At 34.2% G+C, this 20,782-nt stretch overlaps 1 protein-coding gene across 3 annotated transcripts in view; it reads left to right on the top strand.

Annotated features, from left to right (window-relative positions):
* TROVE2 (TROVE domain family member 2) overlaps positions 1-20,782 on the top strand; it is a 26,061-nt gene extending 5,279 nt beyond the window's left edge. For 2 of the 3 annotated variants that reach the window (XM_011360861.2, XM_023531025.1), the window contains exons 2-9: positions 1,252-1,851; positions 5,334-5,554; positions 5,913-6,059; positions 8,672-8,809; positions 11,482-11,598; positions 12,330-12,443; positions 12,671-12,817; positions 14,348-14,594. In XM_011360861.2, coding sequence (XP_011359163.1) covers positions 1,272-1,851; positions 5,334-5,554; positions 5,913-6,059; positions 8,672-8,809; positions 11,482-11,598; positions 12,330-12,443; positions 12,671-12,817; positions 14,348-14,500 — 1,617 coding nt within the window. In that variant the 5' untranslated portion in view covers positions 1,252-1,271 and the 3' untranslated portion in view covers positions 14,501-14,594. Of the gene's footprint in view, positions 1-1,251; positions 1,852-5,333; positions 5,555-5,912; positions 6,060-8,671; positions 8,810-11,481; positions 11,599-12,329; positions 12,444-12,670; positions 12,818-14,347 lie in introns of all 3 variants that reach the window. The other variant, XM_011360860.2, reaches the window with a different exon arrangement.

The raw sequence follows: 20,782 nt of genomic DNA, 5'->3' as shown, positions 1-20,782 counted from the left end.
ACCATGTGGTGGAGCTCAAACCTCTTGGGAGGTTGATCTAGCCTAAAGGTCCAGCCCTCTAGTCAAATGATTGATCTTTCTGGAGACCAGCTCCATCCTGAAGCTATATAAAGTCCCAGAATGAGTGGTCTCATTAGCATAAGAAGGACTCCTATCAGGAAATTCCAAAGTTTTTTGGGGTTTTTTTTTTGTTTGTTTGTTTTTTAAGCTGAGAACCACGGACAAAGGCCAGATATTCATTATGATACAGCTGTGCCTTACTACCTAGCTAGTTTTAAAGAAAATTTGTAGATCAGCACTCAGTGACAAGAAGAGCAGCTTGTACGTGCCACCATTTTGCTTTTCATTTTGTAAGTATGGCTGTTAGAGGTAGCTCAGTGATATCAGGGGACCCAGATTCCATCTATTTTTTTCTGTTCTGCTATCCTTTTAAATTAGTGTGTCTTAAACTGGCTCCCCCATGCCTCAGGATCGCTGCCACCACTCCAGGCATCACTTGCAAATGTATATCTCAAGCTCAAAACAGGAAACATGTCTTTTAAACAGCCCCAAAGTCCTGTTTTAAGAGGGAAGAAAACCCCAGAAGTATTCTCCGTGAATATATCATGTCACACTGGCCAGATTGTCATAAGTGTACAATGCCTGTACCAGTCACATGGCATAAGAGCCGAGAACATCACCTGGGAACCGGTGATAAGTACAAAGGCTTAGGCCTCATTTCAGACTGAACTAAGAAAGAAATACGGGAGAAGGACACCATTCTATGTTGTTACGACACTGGGTAATTTTGAGGCACGCAGTTTGAGAACCACTGACTTAGAACAATCTAGGGGTGGGGTAAGACCTAGCCTCCCCTGAAGGATAGTACTGCCAGGCAGAGGATAAAGGGGCAGTGGAGGGGGGTTGGATGTAAGATATGCAACCAAAAATGTCTACCCAGTAATTCAGGGAGTAAAAAGAGTAAGATCTTTTCCTGTAAGCTACTGTCACTGCCCTACCTACCCCTTTTATTCTTCTCTTTCTGGGCCTCCAAACCCTATGCTGAGCTGCCTACTGAGTCTCTGAAGCTACAAACTGCACTTCAAAAGTGTGACTCTTTAGCAGTTGCTTCTAATTATCATACCACAACTTGAGCTTAAAAAATATTTTAAAGATTTCATGGCAGATTGCAGTTAGCATAGATTAATACGTATTTTTCTTTTTTGTAATTTACTGTATCAATCTAGCTAATGACATTTTGCTTTTTGATAGGTTTCCTACAAGACAGAAAAATGGAGGACTCAGTAAACCAAATGCATCCACTGAATGAGAAGCAGATAGCCAATTCTGAAGATGGATATGTATGGCAGGTCACTGATATGAATCGCCTCCACCGGTTCTTATGTTTTGGTTCTGAAGGTGGGACTTATTACATCAAAGAGCAGAAGTTGGGTCTTGAAAATGCTGAAGCTTTAATTAGATTGATTGAAGACGGCAGAGGATGTGAAGTGATACAGGAAATAAAATCATTTAGTCAAGAAGGCAGAACCGCAAAGCAAGAGCCTATGCTCTTTGCACTTGCCATTTGTTCCCAGTGTTCCGACATAAGCACTAAGCAAGCAGCATTTAAAGCTGTTGCTGATGTTTGTCGCATCCCTACACATCTCTTTACTTTTATCCAGTTTAAGAAAGATCTGAAGGAAAGCATGAAATGTGGCATGTGGGGGCGTGCCCTCCGGAAGGCTGTAGCAGACTGGTACAACGAAAAAGGTGGCATGGCCCTTGCTCTGGCAGTTACGAAATATAAACAAAGAAATGGCTGGTCTCACAAAGATCTCTTAAGATTGTCACATCTTAAACCTTCCAGTGAAGGTAAGCATAACATCTTTTGGGAACCAGGAGGAGGTGCAGATATGCAAAAAATAGCAAATTTTTATTTGACATAAGAGTTGTATAATATTTTCTAGAAATAGTCTTTCATTCTCAAAACACATTGACTCATTCAAATATGTTTAGTGCCAACCTGGATTTAAACACTTACCACAAGCAATCCAGACATTAATACTCAAGAATTAAATGACAGAGTGACAGGTTAAAATTCTGCATCTTAAAATGTTACCACGCTAACTAGAATGCTCAACCAGGTGATAATGGACTATGAAAGCATCCTGGATATGATTAAGCAAAACAGCTCCAAGCCAGTAGATGGCAGATAGCTAGGCTACAGCCCCTTCTCGTTTTTTCCCATCTTCCTGGGACCTGTGTTCCATAGAACCTACAGGCTTACTGAAATAGGGCTGAATTTAACCATTCAGGATATTAATTGTCTCCAAACAGTCACTTTTTCTGTGTCCACGAGAAGAGACTTTTGAAAAGTTAGTTGGATCTATGATTAAAACTTAGTCATTAGATTAAAAAAAAAAAAAAAAACTTAGTCAAGAATATTTAGTGTTAACGTCTACAAAAATCAGCAGGTCCAAAAATTGACATTTTCTTTTACACCAGAAGTGAAATTTGAAGGGACAGCTACTCCAATGGGTTCAAATTTCAGTTCTGCCCATTTGTGGCCTTAAGCCAAGTAACTTAACCTTTTTGAGTTTCTGTGTCTTCATCTATTAAAAAGGAGGACAGGAAATAACCTTCCTTGTCACTTAAATGTGATCGTGTATAAAGTACCACACACAGTTGCTGATGTGTCAGCAGAGGGCGTTGTGTGTTTCTTCCTCTTTCCTTCCACATAAGTAGAATAAAAGTTTCATCCACAGGATCTCTGCAGTAGTTCCTAATTTATCATTTTTTACTGTAAATGGATTTTTTTTCAAATGCAATTTAAACAGTAAGTTATTGCAAATGATTATATACACGAACATTTAAAGTTTGTTTTTATTGGAAATTACATGCTTGTTTTAAAATACACCTGACTAATACAGAAAAATATAATTCAGAAAGTACTAGTCCTTCCCTTCAAACGAAATCTCAGTATATGATGTGTTGTGTATTGCTCCAGATTTTCATGAACGTGTTTTTTTTTAATTTATATATCTTCTTTGTTTCAGTTAAAAGCATATTATTGATACTTGTACAGGTCAGAAGTAGTTGTATATATACCATTGTACGAATATACTATAATTTATTTAGCTCGTCTCTTACCAATAACAGTTAAGTTTTTTCCAATTTTTTATACTGTTACAAAAGTACTGCTGTAAAAAAACTTGCATAGTGTACACATTTCTGTAATGGTTAATCCACAAAGAGTACATGAAAGTGGCCAGTTTCTCCGTATCTGAACATTGACAGTTACCAGTGTGTTTTTGTCTTTGTCAGTACATTAGGTGAAAAATTTTATCTTATTATTTGAATTTGTATTTTGGGGCAAAGGCTCATTTTTTAATGTGCTTACTGATTATTTGTATTTCTTTCATGGATTATATTGTCTTCGCTCCCTTACCCATTGAGTTGCTGTTCTTTTTAATATTGATATAGTCACCATTCATTCATTCATTCATAAAAACAAATTTATTGAGCACCTAGTAGGGATGGGTGCTGTTTACAAGCATGTGACACACAGTATAGGAGTTAATTATTATATATAGTGTGTGTTTCACCCTTTTTTTCTTTGTCTTTCATTTTTTTTATGGCATGGTTTCTGGCATACTGGAGTTTGGATTTTAATGTACTCAAACTTATCTATGTCTTCATAAATTTTTGTTTTATGTTTGGTTTAGAAAGTACTTTTTCAACCTAAAGTTATTACAGTATTTACTTGTGGTTTTTCTTTCTCACATATTTATGATTTAATTTTTTTACTTTTAAATGATTCATTATAAGAAGAATATAGGGATCCAGCTTTATTTGTCTACTGAGACACCATGTGGTGGTGTGGACCTCAGTTCTAGTTCTAATTAGAAAATTATCTGAATTTGTACAGAGTTATTCTGGGGTTTGAATTTTTGGTCTATAAAATGAAAAATTAGTAGATATTTCCTAAACTTAACTCTTACACAAAGGATTCTTTAATTCTGACTTTTTGAGGGCAGAACTCATATTTGAACTCTTGTAATAATAGCAATATGTTTAAGCATAAAAGATACCTAGGCTTCTCAGAGTAAAAAGAATTTGGAAACAAACTCTAAGTTACCAAATAAGTAATATTTTAATACCTTAATTGAAATGTATGTTTAAAACACACTTTTCAGGTATTTATTGTGTGCCTACTCTGTGGCGAGCACAATTCTAGACCTTGGGAAGGATAAAAATAATAATAAGACTACCTTTAAGGAAGTTTTATATTAGTTGGAAAAACAAAATAGAAAGCATGCTCACATGAAACATTTAATCATTTAAGATAATGTAAGATTTTGTACTAAAATCTGGAAGATAGCAAGAGTCAACAATACTTTAGAAGTTTTCTTCATATTAGTATTTGGATCAAATTTTTAAAATTAGAGTTCAGAAATAGCACATAAGCTCAGTTTGCCTTAGAGATATATTTTATTTGGCCTGCACAACATTTTAGGGAAAAAATGAATTTTTTGCCAACATTACAAAAAATAAGAAGACATCACAAAAATCCATATTCTGGCTTCTTTTAAAAATACGTTTTTTTGACAGTGCCAAGCAGATAGTTCGCTAAAACGTTTTTCAAGGCATACTCTCTTTAGTTCACTACAGTCTTAACCACTCTCTGTTATATTGCATGGCTTATTTCATCTATTGATTTTACCCACCTCTCTCCCATAAGGCCTAGGACAATTGCATAGCCATTTATTGGCAGAGTGTGGACTGAAACCCAAATTTCCTCCATCCCTCCCCCAACTCAATCCAAAGCTCTTTAAACTATTAAAAGAAATTATAGAAGAGAACAGATCACTTGTTTTTAATTTGGCCTGTAATACTTTTTCAGCAATTAAAAAAAAAAATTAGAAATTGCCTACCTACCTGTTCACTTTCCACTTATCTCTGCAATTCATAAGTGCATATTTGTTTACCACGTAAAAGGGACAGTTGAATATGAGGATAATTAAAGTAGATCTGTACTTTTGTGAGCGGCTCTGACATTGTGAACCTGAGATAGGTTCTGTCTACCAAAGTTTCCAATGCTGCTATCTGTCTTTAGGATATAGGAGTTTTTCCTGCAAGGTTTCATATTGAAACAGTTACGATGCAATAAGCAAAATTGGTTGACTTCATTTGCTTAAATGTATTTGTTATATTCCAGAAAGTAGTATCATGTTTTAAAGAAGTTAATGTCTACATATCTATTTTTGCCTGTCACGTGATGCATTCTCAGTAAACATGCTTGGTTTTTTACCTGGTAATCGTAGATCTCTTTTCGATTCTTTATTTTGTTAAAGGACTTGCTATTGTGACCAAATATATTACAAAGGGCTGGAAAGAGGTCCATGAATTGTACAAAGAAAAAGCACTTTCTTTGGAGACTGAAAAATTGTTAAAGTATCTGGAGGCTGTAGAGAAAGTGAAGCGTACGAAAGATGAACTGGAGGTCATTCATCTGATAGAAGAGCATAGATTGGTTAGGGAGCATCTCCTGACAAATCACCTGAAGTCCAAAGAGGTAGGTCAGTCGTGTGTTGTTACAGCTTGTGGTTAAATGTAATTCATGGTAGATATTGCAAGGATAAACTTTGGGAAACTATGTATTCATTAATTCTTTGTAAGAAAAATTTTAAATATATCTTGAAATTAATGTTAAATTTAAAACACCTAACACAATGCCAGATGTAGTTGGCATTTATTAAGTGTTAAAGAGCAAGTTAATTTGATAAGCCTTTGACCAAACTCACAAGTTTATATTAAGAAAATGTTCTGAACCCCAAAAGAAAGCCTTGGAGACATATTATTAATATTGTTATTGACATAGCTATGTTATACCGATTCATAATTTCTTATGTGTCTGCCTGTTGTTGAAATAGGTATGGAAAGCTTTGTTACAAGAAATGCCTCTTACTGCATTACTAAGGAATCTAGGAAAAATGACTGCTAATTCAGTGCTGGAACCGGGAAATTCAGAAGTATCTTTAGTATGTGAAAAACTGTGTAATGATAAACTGTTAAAGAAGGTAAGTGTTACCTTGATTAGCTACTACTAATTTAAATAATTGGCTCCTAGAAGGGAAAAAATGGCATAGATGATAGATTTGCAACCAAATCAAAGTTGTGACAGAAACATGGAGCAAACAGCAAGCAGGTAGCCTGGGATCTAGATAAACAGAAGCACTACACCCAGGAAGAGAAATAAGAAATCATCCTGCAACAGGAAGAGGTAGGATGGGCTGAAGATATGAGGCAGCCCAGTCACAAGTGGCCAAGTGGGACAGAGGCTGTGGCAGCAGTAGCGAGCAGCTGCAGATGCCTCTTAAAGGGGCTGTGTCCACGAGCGGACTTTGGCGGTGATGGACCTGCTCGCTCTGAGCAACAGCGCCAGGTTGGCTCCACATGGGGGCACCAGGGACTTATAGGGGGTCATCGAGTTGTCAGAGCGAGCGCCAAGGCAAGGCTCTCCCAGGTAGAAGTGCTGGAGGTATCCATTGTTCCTCTCTTGAGCCCTCTCCCCTCCGAGTGTGGGGACTCAGTGCCACCATAGCTGAGAAGTCATCAAACTGGATAACAGAGGCCTCTTCGCCCAGAGGATTCCCTGAAATTCTTCCTCCACCAACTTGCAGCCCGACCCAAGTCACATCCAGGTGTATCCTTGGCAAGTCAGGTGCTCCTTGGTGAGCAGTGCCTGGATTCACACTGGAGGCAGCTGATCTTGTTTTCTGGCATGGCCTCTTGCGGCAACAACTGTAAGCACAGAATCTGTGAATTGCTTGCTGAATCTTAACAAGTGGCTCCAGAGGGGCACAGGCTGGGGCTAAACTTAGCCTGCAGCTGAACCCCTCTCAGGTCTATGCCACTGGACACCTACTACACAAAGCCACACGATAAGACTGGGAGACTTAGAAGCTTTGCTTAGTACATAGAAACAGACATAGAAGGTCAGCCAAAATGGGAAGACAAAGAAGCAGAAACCATATGAGAGAACAGAACAGAAATCCAGGAATAATGATTTTAAGCAATCTAACATGCAGTTTAAAACACTGGTTATAAAGATGCCCAATGAACTTAGAGGAAGAGTAGATGAACTCAGTGAGAACTTTAACAGGTAAAACGAAAACAGAAATTATAAAAGGGAGCCAATCAGAAATGAAGAAAACGTCATCTGAGATGAATATATTAGAATCAACAGAGTAGATAAAGAAGATTGAACCTCTGATATAGAGAACGGGGAAGGCAAGGTGCTCAGAACGGCAGGAAAAAAGAAGCCAACATTATAATAATAAGGAGCCTATGGGACACAATTAAATACAAAAATATCCATGACCTAGGGGTACCTGAAGGAAAACAAATTGAAGAGCTATTTGAAGAAATAATGATGGAAAACTTCCCTTACCTGGTGAAGGAAATAGACATATAATCCCAGGAAGCTCAGAGAGTCCCTAGAAAGAGGAACCCAAAGAGGCCCATGCCAAGACACATCATCATTAAAATGCCAAAGGTTAAATAAAAGAATCTTAAAAGCAGCAAGAGAAAAGCAATTACCTATAAGGGAGTACCCATAAGACTGGCAGCTGATTTCTCAAAAGAAATTATGCTGGACAGAAGAGCTTGGCACAAAATATTCAACATGATGAAAACCCAGGATCTACAGCCAACAGTGCTTTATCCAGCAAAGCTGTCATTTAGAATCGAAGGACAAATAAAGAGCTTCCCAGACAAAAATAAGCTAAAGGAATTTATCAGCATCAAGCCAGTATTACAGGAAGTGTTGGCAGGACTTCTTTAAGAAGAAAAAACATGTATCAAAAACAGGAATACAGAATGGTAATAACTACATTCCTATCAACAAGTACCTCAAATGGTAATAAGTCCTCCAACCAAAAGATAGAGGGCTGAAGGGATAAGAAAACAAGACTCCTACATATGCTGCCTACAAGAGACTCACTTCAGATTAAAAGACACAGATTAAAAGGAAGGGGATGGAAAAGGGTATTGCCTTGATGAATCTAGAGGGTATTGTGCTCAATGAAATAAGAGAAAGACAAATATCACCTGATTTCACATACATGTGGAATCTAAAGAACAAAATAAAAACAAACTCATAAATACAGAATACTTTGAGGGCTACTAGATGGGGGGTAGGGGGTGGCAAAAAGAGCAAAGGAATTAAGTACAAATGGATAGTTACAAAACAGGCATGGAGATATAAACTAGCATAAGGATAATAGTTAATGTAAAATGTAAGAGGAGGGGTACTAGATTTATTTAGTAGGCTGATCACTGAGTTATATAGATCTCTAATGACTATGCTATACAACTGAAACTACAATATTGTATGACAACTAGAATTTTTAAAAAACTCACTGAATTGTACAATATAAAGACAACCAACCAGTTGTCTATTACATTTCAATAAAGCTGGGTGGGGAAAATTGGCTCCTAAATTTTGGAAATGCACTCAGCACATTTTTTAGGTGTTCTGAGTCATTTATAATACAAATTACATTTTGACTCTAATATCTAAGATTAATATGTTCTCATTTTTCTCCTTTGTGAAATATGTTAGCTACAGTAATAAATATGACTATTGTATTTTTCATTTGAATTTTGCATTTTCTGTCTTTGTTTCTAGGCACGTATACATCCATTTCATATTTTAATTGCGTTAGAAACTTATAAAACAGGCCACGGGCTCAGAGGAAAACTGAAGTGGCGCCCTGATGAAGAGATTTTGAAAGCTTTGGACACTGCTTTTTATAAAACATTTAAGGTGATGGTTTGATTTATTTTTTTTAAACAAGTGATCCAGTCAGAACTTGGTATCTTCTGTAAAAACACATTTTAAAGATATTTATAGTTTAACCACTTTGATTAGCTATTCATTTGTTTTTTTTTAGTTCATTTGAAGCTGGGTATATAATTAACATATAAGTTTATGAGTAAAGTATTTCTTCCTACCTTTGGGCAGCAACCAGTTATCCTAAGATCATTTTGATAAGTTTTAAATTATCAAATTTAAAATTTTGTATTACTTTAGAGTCCTTTGACTTGGTTTCCTATTCTCTTTTTTTTACGTTAATCAGTGGTGGATCTCCTATCTCTTGATAGGAAGTGAGTTTAGAAATGAAAATCATATATCAAAGCCATAAGTTAAAATTTTGGGTTTTAAGAATTTCTTCCTGTTCAACAAAATAATAGCAACCAAATTCAGCAGCAAATTAAAGGGATTATACAAATGAGATTTATCTTTAGCATGCAAGAATGGTTCAACATATGAAAATTAATGTAATCACATTAATAGAGTGAAGGAACATTCACATGATCATCTCAATTGATGCAGAAAAAGCATCTGGCAAAATTTAATACCCTTTCATCTTAAAATAAAAAGTAGGAATAGAAATGAACTTCCTCAACATGATAAAGGCCATATATAAAAAACACACAGCTGTCATACTCAAATGTGAAAGATTAAAATCTTTTCCCCTAAGATCAGGAACAAGTTAAAGATGTCTACTTTTTCCACTATAATTCTATGTAGTACTGAAAATTCTAGCGATTAGGCAAGAAAAAGAAATAAAAGGCATCCAAATTGGAAAGGAAACAATTATCTCCGTTTTCAAATAACATAATCTTATATGTAAAAAATCCTAAAGAATCTATAAGAAACTACTAGAGCTAATAAATTGAGCAAAGTTGCAAGATATAAAATCAGAAGGCAAAAATCAGTAGTATTTCTATATGCTAGCCCTGGACAATCCAAAAGCTAAAAACATTTTCATTTAAAATAGCATCAAAAAGAATAAAAGATTTAGGAATACATTTAACTATGGAGTTGTAAGACTTGTACACTGAAAAAAAACATTGCTGAAAGAAAGTTAAGATGTAAATAAATGGGAAGACATCAAGTGTTCATAGTTTAGAAGACTTAATTGTTAAGATGACAGTACTACTCAAAGCAATCTACAAATACAGTGTAATCCCACAATATGTTTTATAGAAATAGAAAAACCCATTGTAAAATTTATGTGGACTTAAGAGACTCCAGGTAGCAAAACCGATCTTCAAAAAGAACAAAATTTAAAGACTAACACAAACTTACAGATTTCAAAACTTACTTCAAAACTACAGTAATCAAACCAGTGTGATACTGGCGTAAAGACTGTCATAAGACCAATGAAATATAATATAGAACCCAAAAATAAACTCGCATGTATGGTCTATTTTTTTTTTCATTTTTTTAAATATACAATTACAGTTGACATACAGTACATATTAGTTTCAGGTGTGCAACATAGTGATATAGGCATATAACTTGTGAAGCGATCACTGGATAAATCTTCCCATCTGACACCATACATAGTTATTACTATATTGTTGATTATATTTCCCGCTTTACACGGTCAGTGTTTGACTAAAGTGTCAAAACAGTTTGGTGGGAAAAGAAAGTATTCAAATGATATTGAGAAAACTGGACAGCCACATGCAAAAGCATAAAATTGGATCATTACCAGGAAATTAAAACTAGTATATTGCTGGTGGGAATGTAAAGTGGTGCAGCCCATGTGGAAAACAGTTTGGTTGGTCCTCAGAAAGCCAAATGTGGAATTAACTATACCTTCCAGCAAGTAAACCACCTATGTGTACCCCAAAGAATTTAAAACGGATTCAGATACTTGTACACCAGTGTTCATAGGAGCATTATTCACAGTAGCCAAAAGGTAGAAACAACCCAAATCTTCGCAGCAGGTGAATGGATAAAACATGGCGTATACGTATAATGAACTATTCAGCCTTAAAAAGGAGTGGAATTAAAAACATGCTACAACATGGATGAACCTTGAAAACATGCTAAGTGAAGTAAACCAAATAGATAAAGTCAAGTATTATATGATTTCACTTATATGAGGTGTCTAGAATGGGCAAATTCATAGTGACAAAGTAAAATAGAAGTTACCAGGTAACAGAGGGGAGGTGGGAATGGGGAGTTATTATAAGTGGGTAATTTTCTGTTTGAGGTGAAGAAATAGTTCTGGAAATAGATAGTGGTGGTTACATAACATTGTTAATGTACTTAATAAAACTGGATTGTACATTCAAAAATGATTTTAAAGTTATTTTATGTTATTTATATTTTACAAGACAAAAAAAGATTTCTTGGTAGAAATACCCAGTTCATGAGGAAAAAGTTTTAAAAACAGAAAGATGGTAATTTCTTTAAATAAAATTATTAAATAGGCTATGTTATGTCCTTTGTTTTATGTCTAGTAAAAGCTAAGCATTTTTAAATACTTGTCAATAAATTGGTAAATCCAAAAGCAGGCCTTTCATCTGAGAGGATTTTTTTCAAATGAAAGATAAGTAAATATTATTTGTTAGAAATTTAATTTACTTAAAATTTCTGTGATTGCTTTTAATGATCGTTTTATTTTGTTTTCTCTTTAGACAGTTGAGCCAACTGGGAAGCGTTTCTTGCTTGCTATTGATGTCAGTGCTTCTATGAACCAAAGAGTTTTGGGTAGTGTACTCAATGCAAGCACAGTAGCTGCAGCAATGTGCATGGTGAGAATTTTTGCCACCCTAAAAAAATGCTTGCTATGGGTAAAACTATAAAGTTAAGTAGGATCAAGAATTAGGTTTTTACCTGCTTTTGTCACTTTGGTTTATTTGGCACATTTTCATTTCATTTAAATATTATTTCATATCTAAAGATAATTAAGAACGAATAGTTTTAAGTATATTGCACACTTAAGTATACTTACATAGTTATATCTATATACTTAGGCGTTTACAGTATTGTAGGTATATTGAAAAAGCATATTTTAAAAAACATTTTAATTTTATAACCAAAGATTAAATATGAATAGTATTTTTGAGGAAGTAGATAATGTTTAGAGAAATTATTAATGAATATAGAAGTTGTAGGATCAGTAACCCAGTGACAGTAGCCTGGAGACTGTTGGCCTGACCACTGAGTAATTTCTTTAAATAAGATGAATCACGGAAAAGCTGCTTCTCTTCTGCGGCTTCATTCCTTATTTAATAAAAAAGAGGGTGTATACTCGGTTTGCTTCAAAAGATTGACGTGAAAACCAGTTTCTTTGTAAGAGTGCGTGAAAGTGCTTGGAAAGTATACTACTGTTCGTGTGTAGTTCCAGGACACCATAAAATAAGTTTAGAAATAAAAGAAGCTTCATAGGGTATTTCTTGTAAAGCTGAAGTTTTATGAACTTCATAATAATGTATTTATTTCTTCAAAATCTGCTGAAAATTACTACCATTGAATTTTTTAGGTTGTCACACGAACAGAAAAAGAATCGTATATAGTTGCTTTCTCAGATGAAATGGTACCGTGTCCAATAACTACAGACATGACTTTACAACAAGTTCTAATGGCTATGAATCAGGTAAGAAACTACTGTATTAAGTTTATATAACATACATTGTATAACTTATTATTGATATCATATCTGATATTAATTTGTGAGAACAAATCGTTGCATCTCAATTTTGTCATGAGCACAAATCAAAATATATATAAATAATAGTATTTTTAATCATTTATTTCAGAACTCTCAGTATGGAAACCAGAGCACTTTCTTTTATTCTTACTCATGTTTTTGTTCTGAGTTAGATCCCAGCAGGTGAAACTGATTGCTCTCTTCCAATGATCTGGGCTCAAAGGACAAATACAGCAGCCGATGTCTTCATTGTGTTCACTGACAATGAGACCTTCTCAGGAAGTGTCCATCCTGCTGTTACTCTGAGGCAGTATCGAAAGGTAAACAAATTCTGATGTTTTTTTTCTTACCTAAATCATACTCTTCTCAAACATTTGCATGTTTTTCACAGAAAAGGTGCTGAAGGTAGTTCTGTGCCTTAGTGTAGGAATATGATGCCAGTACTGGACTCAGCAGTGCTAAGAATGAAGCATTGGCTACTCGTGTATAATTTATTTCAACCACTTTTTGTAGGTACATTAGTAACAATATGCTTTGTTAACACTATTTTTGTAATAATCTGAACATTTATTTTACCTTAACTATAAATTTTTTAATGATTCAATGTACTCCTTAAAAAATTAAAGTATCATTTGTGAGTTTTGTTAAAGACTGCATAAAATTAAAGCAATGCTATAATCTATATTTTAAGTTTTGTGCATATATCTGTGTTCTAATCAGTGCTCTCCATTTGAGCTTTCTGAAATGATGGAAATGTTCTGTATCTGCCCCATTCAGTGTGTAACTGCTGGTCAGGTGGGGCTCTTAAGGGCTTGAGTCGTGGCTGGTCTGACTGGCAGTAGAAACAGCTGATAAAGAGCCAGGTTCTTGGAGTGTTGTCTCCCTCTCAGCAGCCTTAGCCTTCTGTAGGGCCTTGTTAGGGATGCAGATTCCCGGGTCCCACAGGGGACCTGGTGAGTCAGAAACGCTGGGGTCAGCTGTGTTTTAACAATCCCTTCTGGTGTATGTAGCACGGTTAAGTTTGAGACTAACAAGCAAGAGAACAGAATTTAGAGTCAACACACCCTGGGTTCTGAGTCCAGGGTCTTTCTCTTTTACCACCTGTGCACCTGAGCAAATTATGTAACCGATATGTGCTACGGTAGTATATCGCTACTCAGATAACATGTTACTATGGTACTATATCCCTACTCGGACACATGTTACTATGGTTGTATATCCCTACTCAGATACATGTTACGGTAGTTCATACTACAACCTTACCCCTTAGGGTTGTGACAACAATTAACGTTAGGTAGATTACTGAAAGAGCCCATTGTGGAGTCTAACATAGTGTGCACTTAGTGATGATGGTTGGTTTATTTCTAACACTCAATTATTTTAACAAGTCATAGCTGTAGAGAACAAGTTCTTACATGTGACAAATATGTATAACACATAGCAAAGTCATAGGCCAAAAATGAAGAATACCAGGGAAGTAGATCCTTATATTTATATATCCCCCCCACACACTGCTCCAGCATTTGATACATTGGTAAAAGTGTCTGATGACCTTGAATATCCTGACAGGTTTCAAAAGTACAGAGTCCCTAGGCTGCTCAGGAACGTATTCTGTGTCCCACAGAGCAAGTAATACAGAATAGAGAAGCAGGAATTCAGGCGGATTGTTTACACTTTTATTTTCTTCTGAAGATCACACAGTCTATCCCTAAAACATAGACAAATTTTATGGATAGGAAAAAAAACGACTTTTTAACAAAAAGCTGTGATAGAATTTAAAGCGTCTTAATTTTGAAGGTTATTTGCTTACATATAATTTTTTAAATATGTATTTTGATCTTTTCCAACAGAAAATGGATATTCCAGCTAAATTGATTGTTTGTGGAATGACGTCAAATGGTTTTACCATTGCAGATCCGGATGATAGAGGCATGTTGGATATGTGTGGCTTTGATACAGGAGCTCTGGATGTCATTCGAAATTTCACATTAGATATGATTTAAACATAAGCACCAGCATGATCTAAGAGGCCTATTGCCATTAGTGATCTCATTAAAAATACACAGCTACTTCCCAGCTAATCTTAATCCAGTGAAAGATGATAAGATGATGGCATCATATGTGCATAATGAGAAAAATAAGATAGCCTGAGTTCTTTCTGTCTTCTGAGATGGCTGCCAAGGACGCATAGCCCTCTGATGGGGACTCCTGCTGGCAGATACTATAAGGTAGGCAGCTGGGCTTCCGTGACTGGTCACATTCGTACTTAAAAGAAGAGCCAAAAGTGTCAGTAGTTCCACATCATGTCACTTGTTTGAGAAGTGCTTCAAGTTTTCTTAAATGTTTTCACTGGGAAAGGGCAGCTGTGATAATGTTCATATTCTCTGAGATGCACTGGACCATGTTACTGTGATGGAATATGAAACTCATCTGTAAACTTTTATACTGAGGGGGTGAAACAAAAATACCCGAGACATTTGATTAAATTATGAATAGATTTTACAAATTTCTTTAAGAGTTTTCTAAGATCACATAAATGGCAGCTTCTTTATCCAGTAAAAAAGATATGTTGTTTCTCATGTCTCATTTACACTCAGAATTGCTACCATCAACCGGAAACATAAGGAAAAGCCCTGAGAAGGGGCTCTAGTTTGTGTCAGCGGGGCGAATCTCTGTGGTTTGCTTGTTTTGGTGTATTTGATTGCTGTGAGTGAGGACCATGACTTGACAATTTCCTCAGAATGATAACAAGATAGCCACCGTAGTCACACTTTCTTTTTTTCGTACTCTTAATTGAAAACAACATAAAACGTTTTAAGCATTTAACTCCGCCACTCATAATTTGAAAGTATGACAATTAAAATTTCAGCTATAACCTTAAGATTAGTTTTTTCCTTACTTTAAAATAAATGTTCTAATTACTTTTAACTTTATTTTTTTGCCAATCCGAAATGGGTTTTAGGTATTTTCTAGTTGTAAACATGTCAGTGGCCTACTTCTTTGTCCATTATTCATTGTGGCAAAACATTCTTTTTTGATAGTAAAAACATAATAATAAAACAACGTAGGGCTTTCAGGTTTGAAAGGCAATTTTTGAATAGCATATTACCACTAACCAGTCTGTAAAAAAGTATTTTTTCTATTTCATTTGTGTATGTTAAATTCTTTTCATTACACTAAAGTTCATTATATTCTTGAGCAAATACCCCTTTGTGGGGAGTTTTAACCTTTTAAAATGCTAATGTCTTTGCTTATAAGTAAATAATGGTTTTCTAAGCTTACACATAAAACTTCAGATATTATACATTGTTTTTAAATATGAATTAAGGATTTACTGGGGATTTATAAACCCCTTCTCACTTAAGTGAAAAGGCAAACTAGTAAATGTAAGTTATAGCTTTTTACGTGCTTGGGGTTCAGAGGTTTTACGTTTTGTGGGGAAGGGGACTTTAGTAATGTTAGAATTTGTGTAGATAGTTTCTTCTGTTTCATGGGAAATTTGGGCTCTGTGAGTGATAAAATATTCCTTTCAAACTTCCTTGACATGTTAAAACTAGCTCTGATATGTAACCTTCAAGGCAACTAGTAGCAATTTGTAAATGCTGTGTTTTATTTGAGTTTTTTTTGGTTTGCAAAGCTAGTAGCACCACTATCCACACCGCCCTCCCCCGCCCCGCCCCAAATGCATTGCTTCTTAATATAATTTTGTTTTTTTTTACCCTCTATCAAACATTGCATTTAATATGTTAGCTACTTTTGATACATTAAAATATTATGTTCAGATTGAATTTAGGTTTAAAGAACCTAATAGAATTATGTCATAGTTATTGAATTCTTTTAAGTAAACACAAGATCTTAATTAAAAATTGTAAAATGATCTAACTTAAGTATTTAAAGTAGGTAAGTCGAGTTATATGGATTAAGGGATGATTAAAGAAGGGGGGAAAAAACTAAAAGGAACCACCACAGAAGGTAACTTTATTTTCAAATCCTGGAATTTTTGACCTGGAAGAAACCTTAGAAACTTAAAAGGTGATTTTTACCTTAGATTAGGGATTTGCGGTCTGAGAGTATGGCTGTGGAACGCTGGATTTGGAAATCCTGAGCTTTCATCCCCATTCCAGCACGCATGTCCCCATAAAATGGGGAGGAGACTGACTCAGTAAAGTCAGGGATAAAACAATTATTCAAGATGTTTATCTTTTAGGTATTAGGAAATCATGTATATAGATGATTGCTTTAGGAATAGAAAAACAAATTATAAACGTGATAATTTTGTAGTTCATAGTAATCCTCAAGCACAATGTCTTAAAACGCTGTGTTGCTTTATAACAGTCCTATAGAAAAAATTAAAAACATTACTTCATGAATAAAATATACTCAAGTGGTAAAGAAGTTTTATTTTCTGAATTACTTTTAGGATTATCGCTACATTAGTATTTAGGGAAATACTGCTTTTGAAAAAAACCCTAAGAAAAATAAACTTTATTTCTTAGAAAACATGTAAATATTTTCAGAATGTAGTTGTAATTAATAAAACAAAAACTAATCTTAAATTCTTACCCTTCCTTGTTAGTTGAAATTTCTTGGAAATTCCATTAATTAACATTTATATATTATTTAGTTTAGTAACTAGTTTCCAGGAATATTAGTGAGGAAGAGGCTAGTGAATGGAATTTAGTGTTACCTCTATGGAATCTTTTGGTTTATCTAACTTACTTTGTTACTATAGACAACCAATACAACCTATGTGATTCAGTTTTGCTGTCTTTACAAAGTAACATTCCTGATGCTTGGATCATAGAAGAATCAATGATTTAATATCTGTATAAAAGTTTAAATTGGGAGAAGGGCTTGCAATATAAGTTAGAACTCTTTTAATTAAAAACATGAATAAGATATGTGTTTTGAAAGACAGAATGTTTTAGGAAAATAGCTCAATAAGCTCAATAATTTCTTAAAAACACTCCTGAGTGGGAAAATGTGGAATAAAAATTTTGAGAATGAGGTGCGTGTTGACTTAGAAGTCACTATGCTTAAGAGAAGTCACTATGATTAAGAGAAAAAAAGGAATATATTCCAACATCCCCTTAGATGGTCCTAGAAAAACAAACTCGTACTCTGAGGATATACTATTAACAAAAATTTGCTTAATAGGATTTTTTTTTATTTTAAAAACATTTAAAATAATGAGTAAATTATAGGTGATAGAACACCATTTTATCTGTCTTTTATCATTTTCTTAGATGTCACAAAAACATAAAATTACTTTAGAAATTTAAGGCAGAATTCCTGAGTAAATTTGAGGATCTGACAAGTGAGGAGCATCTTTAAAAGCACAGTAGATCTAAATCTAAACAATAATTAAAGAGGAATCATTACGATCCTCTTCGACTTACTTTAATTTGACCTAAAGATATTACACCCCCCAAGTACAAATTTCTTGATGAGTGATGCCCTTAACAATAAGTAATCAAAAACGAGAAATTCTGCTCTTGTATACCACAGATTTGAGGTGATTTGTTAAGTCAGTATCCTCTAGAGAATGTCATATAGCCTCAGTGTAAACATGCACAAGGAAGAAGTAGAAAAAAAGATAAATTAGTTGTATTTGCTTTATGAATTTCACTTATCACTTAGTATTTCCCTATTTGCTAATCTCTTGTTGGAAGATTACTTTATACCTCTGTTTTTCTTTTAAAACTCCTGACATTTTTGTCTTCTGTTTCTTTTTCTAGTCTGGCTCTACCCGAGTAATAAAATGAATGACAGGAAAGTCACCCATATTTGGGTTTGGGATGAATCTTTTATAGATTGCTTTTTGCTCCAGATTTAAAATTATATTTTTTCAAATTAATAATGGGTAGGTCTCTTGGAACAGTAATTGGATTGATATATTCTCTTCCCAAATCAAGTTATATTTTGTATACCTTTTGTATTAGATGTTTGCAGAAATTTTGTGGCCTTTGAGTAAGATAATTATTCGGCTTTTGTTTTTCAATTATAGATGTACCTAACTCTTAGAAAAAGCACTCTTCAAAAAATAAGTAACTGAATATTCTTTCAGAAAATAGCATGTCTCATTACTAATATTTCCATAACTATAAAGGTCACTGTCAAAATCTTTGTTCTACTAAGTAGTTCACGGAGCTTATATTTACATGGCTTGTAGCATAAAAGATCTTGTAAATAACTACAATGTTCAACTTTTTTTAATTGGTGAACTTTTTATTTGCTTTTGAAAAATTATGAAGTCAATTTTTAAAATTCTGTGATAATATTTTTTATGTAAACAACTAACAATGTAGTTAAGCTTACTGTTCTAATAAAATTATAATGACACATTTTCGTAAACCCTGAAAATACCAAATTATATTGGAAATTCGTAGCAGGAATCATAAACTAGGGGTTATGTTATAAAATTCTATTACTGAAATTAAGGTGATAATGTTCAATGAGAATGAATTTTGTAAATACAATGAAAATATACAAAAGTTGTTCCTGAGCCTAAAGAGGTTTTTTCTTCACTTCTGTTTAGCACCACCATGGGTCATATGAACCTCATGAACACAAGCAACAGTATTTAATTTTAAAATATATTTAAATTTCTGTACTTTTAGAAGTTATCGAAATACGCTTGCACACACACAAAAAAAAGTAAGTTAACTACATTTCTGCTGGTGGTCTCACTTAATGAAAATGGGTTGTTAAGGGTAGTAAATGAGATTAAAAGCCTTGCTATTTTATATATCATCACATATAACTGATGGATATTGTATCAGTATAAACATTGTATTAAAATTTTTGTTTAAATTACTTGTTAGGCTTTATTTGCAATACAAACTTTAGAATCCATACACAAATTAAATTTAAAATATTATGCATTTAATGAATGATAGCCAAGAAAAAATGTTTTTGCTGCACTATTATTCTAAATATGGACTATATGGAATTTGGTATGGTGTGAGTAGACATAACTTTTGTAGGGCATTTCAGTTATATATTCTTCCTTTTATTGCCAGCTTCTGATAATGAAGAAATTCTCCAAACAGATGAGATATATTAAATTACCTTTTTAAAATAAAAATTGGTTGGGAGAGAGGTGTTGGTCTAGTTCTTAATGTCCACTTGCTTTATATAAAGGCTTTGAATTCCATAATTGATCACTTGACGAATATTTAAATTACACAGGCTAATGCCTGCATAGAATAAAGTATTTAAGTATGCAAGAGCCTTAAAGTGAAAAACATGATCTTTCTGACTGCCTTAAAACATGACTAGCTCTCCAGCACAGGCATACTAATTCTTTTCCATAGGGTCTGCTCACTAAGTAATGCCTTACTAGTGTTAGTGTTTCTCAAGTACCAGAAATCAAAGCATCTTTTAGAGCTTTCACTCTTCTGTGATGAATGGGAACTTATTAAGTTTTAAAACTTGATTGTCCATTAGTTGAAGCACCTATTAATGGGATAATCTGGGACATTGATGTGTTATACGTACATGACTGTTAACATCAGTAATGTTTGTGGTAGTTTGAGGTTTTTTTATTTTTTTATGTAACAAATTATCCAAGAAGCTGGATTTTATGTAACATTATCTCCAAGGACCAAGTTGCATATTTAAACACTATGAATGAAAAATACAGATACGTAGTTCCAAAAAATGGTTAATTTTTTCAGGAAATTTTTCAAGACAAAAGGCAAATATTTTGTTTCAAGCCTACAAGTGAATTTATTCAAAGAAGTGAATGTAGTTGTAAAACGTGACTGTTGCAATAAAACATACCCAGGCCAGTGATTTGTTTAATTACATGTACATTTTTAAATTCACTTTGCCTTCCAAAGCAGGAATCTTTTATAAAATTTCATGAAAGAAAACTTTAAATTGTCAAGCTGGTGCTTAAAATTATATAAAGTTTGATTTATAACAAGTGTCATTTCAAGGGAAAAGACCCTGAAAAGGGGGGGCTGGGGAGGATCCTAGGTCTGTCGATAAACTCATGGATGCTTTGTTTAGTCTTCCAAGTTTTCACTGTAAATATCTAACAATGTAATTTTGCTGTTTTCTGACAGAAAATGAAATACGTATTAAATTTATTTCATGATAAAACAGTTTCCATTGATACTGTGAAATCTTGACTTCCTCTCCTTTCTATCCTTGCAAAATGCCATACTGAATAAATCATTTTAGACATGGAATGCAGGTGGGCACTATGTGAACTGTTTCTGGTTAGTTGTATTATTGTAGAAATTGACGGACGTACCAAATAAACTATGCACATCAAA

Source organism: Pteropus vampyrus, unplaced genomic scaffold (genome assembly GCF_000151845.1).
Source record: "Pteropus vampyrus isolate Shadow unplaced genomic scaffold, Pvam_2.0 Scaffold60, whole genome shotgun sequence".
Lineage (NCBI taxonomy): Eukaryota > Metazoa > Chordata > Mammalia > Chiroptera > Pteropodidae > Pteropus > Pteropus vampyrus.
Note: the sequence above shows the minus strand (reverse complement) of the source record. Positions and strands in the feature narration are given on the sequence as shown.